The sequence below is a fragment of the Peromyscus maniculatus genome, chromosome 6 (genome assembly GCF_049852395.1).
Source record: "Peromyscus maniculatus bairdii isolate BWxNUB_F1_BW_parent chromosome 6, HU_Pman_BW_mat_3.1, whole genome shotgun sequence".
Classification (NCBI taxonomy): domain Eukaryota; kingdom Metazoa; phylum Chordata; class Mammalia; order Rodentia; family Cricetidae; genus Peromyscus; species Peromyscus maniculatus.
This window is the reverse complement of record NC_134857.1, coordinates 22,651,722-22,657,909: the sequence shown is the minus strand read 5'-3', so window position 1 is coordinate 22,657,909 and position 6,188 is coordinate 22,651,722. Positions and strand designations below refer to the sequence as shown.

At 38.9% G+C, this 6,188-nt stretch overlaps 1 protein-coding gene across 5 annotated transcripts in view; it reads left to right on the top strand.

The window, feature by feature from the left end:
- Window positions 1-3,578: 3,578 nt before the first annotated feature.
- The window catches only part of LOC143273831 (uncharacterized), a 53,110-nt gene continuing 50,500 nt past the window's right edge, over window positions 3,579-6,188 (top strand). For 2 of the 5 annotated variants that reach the window (XM_076574013.1, XM_076574012.1), the window contains exons 1-2: window positions 3,585-3,967; window positions 5,984-6,098. In XM_076574013.1, the coding sequence (XP_076430128.1) occupies window positions 3,717-3,967; window positions 5,984-6,098 (366 nt within the window). In that variant the 5' untranslated portion in view covers window positions 3,585-3,716. Of the gene's footprint in view, window positions 3,968-5,983; window positions 6,099-6,188 lie in introns of all 5 variants that reach the window. The other 3 variants (XM_076574015.1, XM_076574014.1, XM_076574011.1) reach the window with 2 other exon arrangements.

The window sequence follows — 6,188 nt, the reverse complement described above, 5'->3', positions numbered from 1 at the left end:
TCTCCCTTTATCATGGTATCTCTTTCACTGCTTTCCCACTCCATCCATTCCAGTTCCCTTATGTTCTCAACCATCCCCTATCCCCTAACCTCCATTGCCCACCCCTCATCCCCAGTTTACTCATGGAGATCATCTCTTTCCCCTTCCCAGGGCAATCCATGTGTCCCTCTTTGGGTACTCCTTGTTAGCTAGCTTCTCTGGAGCTGTGGGTTGTCGTCTGAGTGAGTACATACCATGTTTATGTGAGTATATACCATGTTTGTCCTTCTGAGTCTGGGTTACCTCACTCAGGATGATATTTTCTAGTTCTATCCATTTGTCTGAAAATTTCATGATGTCATTGTTTTTCACTGCTGAGTAGTACTTCAGTGTGTATATGTACCACATTTTCTTAATCCATTTTTCAGTTGAGGGGCATCTAGGTTGTTTCCAGGTTCTGCCTATTACGAATAATGATGCTATGAACATAGTTGAGCATGTGTCGTGTGGTGTGATTGAACATTCTGTGGGTATATGCCATAGAGTGGTAGAGCTGGGTCTTGAGGAAAATTGACACCCAATTTTCTGAAACACCACCATATTGATTTCCAAAGTGGCTGTATAAGTTTGTACTCCTACCAGCAGTGGAGGAGTGTTCCCCTTGCTCTACATTCTCTCCAACATATGCTGTCTTCAGTGTTTTTGATCTTAGCCATTCTGACAGGTATAAGATGATATCTCAGAATCAGTTTGATTTGCATTTACCCGATGGCTAAGGATGTTGAGCAATTTGAGAAATTTAATTTTTTTAATTTAAGATTTTTTTATTCATTTTACACACCAGTGACAGATCCTCCTCTCATCCCTCCTTCCACTCCCCCACAGCCTTCCTCCCCCTGACCCAACCCCCATCCCCTCCTCTGATAGGGAAAGGCCTCCCATGGGGAGTCAGCAGAGTCTGCTACATTCAGTTGAGGCAGGACCAAGGCCCTCCCCCTTGCATCATGGCTGAGCAAGGTGTCCCACCATTGGTTATAGGCTCCTAAAGCCAGCTCATGTACCAGGGATAGATCCTGGTCAGATTGCTAGGGTCCCTTCAAGTAGACCCAGCTACACAACTGTCTCCAGTGTGCAGAGGGCCTAGGCCAGTCCCATGTGGGGTTCCAAAGCTGTCTAAAGTTTGTGAGTTCCTATGAGCTTGGTTCAGTAGTCTCTGTATATTTCCCCATCATGATCTTGACCCTCTTGCTCATAGAATCCCTCCTCCCTCTCTTGGATTGGACTCCCTGAGCTTGGCCTGGTGCTTGGCTATGGATCTCTGCATCTGCTTCCATCATAATGATGACAGTTATGCTATTCACTAATCTGATTACCCAGGTAGGGTAGTTCAGGCATCCTCTCGACTATTTCTGGTAGTCTAATCTGGGGTTGTCTTTGTGGATTCCTGGGAATTTCCCTAGCACCAGGTTTCTCCTTAACCCCATAATTACTCTCTCTATCAAAATATCTCTTTCATTGCTCTCCCACTCTATCACTCCCCCACTTGACTATCCTGTTTCCACATGTTTTCATCTCCCCTCCTCTCCCCATATTGCCCCCCATCACCAGTTTACACATGGAGAACTCATTTATTTCCCCTTCTCAAGGTGATCCATGTGTCCCTCTTAGGATCCTCCTTGTTTCCTAGCTTCTCTGGAGCTGTGGGAAGAATAACTACTATTATATAAATAAAATTTAAAATAATTAGAAATGAAACATCCATTATTACAGTGAGGATACAAATAAAACATCTGAATGTATAAGAAAATTAATACACAACTTGGATGTGAAATTCAGGAGAAAGAATGTGAAAACTATCACAGTAATTTTTCCAACATAATATTTGTATTGCTTATTGGGAATTGCAAAAAGTGTGTGACAATCACATTAGCTTCCCATTTCTCCCAGGTCCACCACCCAACACCTGTGTCCCTGCTCCAAATACACCAAGTAGAATTTGTGTTGCTCATGTACTCAATGGAGTCACTGGCTATTGGGAATTTCACTTTTGCAGGTTTTCTTTAATGGAAATATGTCTCTATACACAAAGCATAGAAATTCTTTCAAAAGAATCAGCATTAGAGTGAAAATCCAGTACAAAAACATTAGAGATACAAAGGTATGTGTATTATTATATTTAGATATTAATAAATTAAAAGTAATGAGCACATCTTTTATGATCCCTGAGATGCTACTGTTCAGAGATTGCGTTTGTTAATTTTCTGTTTCTATGATAAAACATCATGACCAGAAGCATCTTACAGAATGAAGAGTGTATTTAGGCTTTAAGTTCCAAAAGCATAGGAGTCTATCATGGTGGGGAGACTTAGCACAAATGGCCAACCTGGGGGCAGGAAAAGGAAGCATAGAGGTTCCATCTCAACCACACTCAGGAAGCAGAGAGCAAACACAATGGGCAGAGACTATGACCATTCAAGGCCTGTCTCCAGAGACAGATGTCATCTATCAAGGCTCCATCTCCCAGATGTTCCACATCCTCCCCAATTAGCACCACCCTCTGGGACCAAGTGTTCAAATAGCTGAACCTGTGTGGGACATTCTCGTTCAAAAGTAGCTCAGACAGCAAATATAAGTACCTAACACTACAGATAGTGTGTGGAGATTTTCAGGGATAGAAAATATGCTCTATGAAACAACAGCAGAAATTTCCTCATATCAAGAGAAATAAATACACCCAGGTGCACAGAATAAATTTAGAATCACAACAGACATGACCAGATAAAAACTTCTCCTCTTAGTATTGAAATCATGTAAAACTAAAAACATTTTTTCATTTCATTTTCTTTTTTTTTTTTTGTTTTGTTTTTGTTTTTTTTTCTTTCCTTTTTTTTTGTTTGTTTGTTTTTGTTTTTCGAAACAGGGTTTCTCTGTGTAGCTTTGCGCCTTTCCTGGGACTCGCTTTGTAGCCCAGGCTGGCTCTGCCTCCCGAGTGCTGGTACTAAAGGCGTGCGCCACCACCGCCCGGCCTCATTTCATTTTCTTAAGGAGGTTCTCACTATGCAGCTCTGGCTCACTAGACCAGGCTGACCTAGAACTCACAGAAATCTATATGTCTCTGCCTCCTGGCAAAGGCTGGGATTAAGGTGTGTACCATCACTCCTGAGTCACAAAAATAGTAATTTTACAGCTTTTCACTACATTGAAAATTCAAAGAACACTGAACCAAAAATATCAGGGAGAAGCTTCAAGAGAGAAATTTCCTTACAAAGACATGCCCATTAATGAAAAAGGAAATTAAAAAACCAACACTCAGCAAAACAAGAACAAAACCAAAAAAAAAAAAAGATATCATAATGAGTAATTACACCCCCAAAGAAAGTAAGTACCAATCAAGATTGTTGTGGGGAATAAAGAAATAAAGAGATCGAGATCTTGCAGGATATATGCAAACTAAAGCCCAGGAGACTGCCACACTTACATTGCACATGCGCAGTGAGCACTATTTGCTCCATGAACTGTCAGTTATGCCTGAGGAGGAACGAGCATGCTTTTGTTTACCAGTGTTGCTTAGCAACGACTGTTCTATAACTGGATGCTTCGGTTTGACTGGTCAAACCATAGCCTCTCACTTGTGGGAGTCAAGGAGTTAGGCTCTGGTTGTTAGACGGTCAGTGGTTAAAAGTCCATCATTTCCTAAAATTACTTAGTGTTGAGTTGATAAAAAGGTGGTCACAGCTATGTTGTCCACCCTAAGGAAGCTCTTATGCTTTAAGAAGGAGCCGAAAACTCCCTTGGGGTTTTGTGATGGCCCAAGCAGGGTAATGAGATACTTGTCCTGCTTTTACTGTGGAACTGAAGACAGGTACTGCCAGCCTTATGACCCTGAAAACAAATTTCATGAAGCAGTATGCATGGGAAAGTTCAATGTGGTGCTGCGTCTCCTCAAGAAGAAGAATTTTCATGTGAATGATGAGGATGAAGGGAAACGGTAAGAACACTTGGAAGCTAATGATGAGGGGCCTTGAGGAAATCGGGTGATGGGAGAAACCTACCTTGACTAGCTCTGTTGAGGGCAACAGGGGTGAGGAGAGACCAGCTGTGCTTTCTGGACTACAGTCTCCTTGGTACCCGTGATCACACAGAGGTCCAGTGTCCAGATCTTCTTCTGGAGCAGGAGAACCATAGACCAAAGCTCCAGCAGGTTTACTGTCACCCCGCAATCCCCCTATGGAGCATTTTCTTATGGAGCATTGGATACACAATGGAATAATCTAACAAACTATAAGGAAATGGGATTTAATTTCCATGTACCTACTAAAGACAATGTTGTGTAAACTGTAGAAACTACAGAGATCAAGTAGTGTTCCTTTATGTTTTCCTCCCACCTAAAATCATCCAAAAACATTCACTATGTATCTTTTATCTGTGTGTACTAACATTTATATTCCTCACTGAAAATAATAGAAATAATCAAAACTTGATATTTCTCCTCTTCCTGCTGCTCTTTCATTTTCTTGTTCTTTCTCACTAGTTTCCTGGGGATCTCACTCTCCCATCTCCACAAATTTCTCTTGCATTTCTTCACTCATTACTTCATGTGTTTCTGAAAGTTTATACAGTGCGGCCTTGATCAGCCACCATTTTAATAACACAATGTGCTGACAAGCTCCAAGTTCTCTGAAAGTTACTTCTGATATCTTTACTTACTTCTGATAGAGGTAAATGGAACTTGCTGTGAATTTCATGATTTACAAATCAACAAACTATCTTGCTTTCCCAATTTTGGGTTTGTTTGAGGTGGCCCACAGTGTACTAAATCTCCCTGGTGAAACTGATATTAGACACTGATGTTAGGCTTAGCACGTATCTAATTCGTATGTATGCTGTGAATTTAACTATTGTCAAAAATGGCCATTCTTATGTATTTGAATTGAAATTCCATACTTAGTTCCTTTGAATTAAAGTTTCTTAAAAATCAAAGCCAAGTTTGCTGTGCATTTAGATTTTGCTGTTGATACTTTTCAGTTTTTATCAATAGTACATTTCATTACTTTCTTTAAAAAATCCAGTAAAAGTCTAGAAATGTTTTATATACATGGATATGTATATATGTATATATATGTATATCATATTATATATCACATTTCACTTAGTAGAGACATCATGCATGGCACAAATCACATGCTATCTTATGTATTAAGAATTGCCTTTAAGTTTTGGCAGTCACTGTTGTACATTATGAATTGTAAATGACATTTCAATTTTAGCTGAGTTAAAATGTGCAAAAAAACAAATCTCAAGCTCAGTGGTGTGTCATATCTACAATCCAAGCTCTTTGAAGGCTGAGGCAGCAGAAGCATAAGTTTATAGTAGAACTTGTCTCAAGTTTTGAAGAGATATCCTTAGACTCTAAAGTTTATACTCCTTAATATATTTACAAAATAGAGATAATGGAACTAATATTGACTTGAAATATGTTTATTATAGTGTTAACGTTCTTAACAAATACCTAAAAGATTGTTCAGTTGTTGTTGAAGAATATTTTCTGAATAGTTGCAAAAAATCTAATTGAGTCATCCTAATTTGATAGAAGTATTCCTTTTTTAACACTCATTTTCTGGACAAGAATTCACAACACAGGAAGGCTGAGAAGTAGTTGGTTGATGGCAGTGTCTAGAGTAGGATTCAAACTGAAAATGAGTTCACCCAATAGTCATGTTTTTTTTTGTTCAAATAGGCTGCTCTTTACTACGTAGTTCACTAATAGAGCACTTCTCTAGGCTGCAGCAGGTGTGTGTATTATTTACACTGCCATAAATGATAGTTGTAGTAAATTTTTAAATACAGTAAATTATAAGAGCAAATAAAAATAAATTTTGAAGTTAAATATTTTTAGAGGTCTATGGACTTAAATGTTATATAATATTTATAAATGCCAGAGTGATTGTGTATGTTGATAATAGTGCCTTACAGTTTTCCTTCAAAATGTCTCTCATTCCCACAGAACTGCGCTCCACTTTGCATGTTTCTATGGTCATATCGATCTGGTTTGTTTACTGTTATTTAAGGACTGTAAGATAAATGCCCTTGACAATCAAAAGTCCACACCACTAATGAAGGTATTTCAAAGACTTCAATTTCAGTAATTAAGTTGATCTAAGTGTTTAGAATGAAAGTAAAATTAAAGTCACTTAAATATAAATCATGGT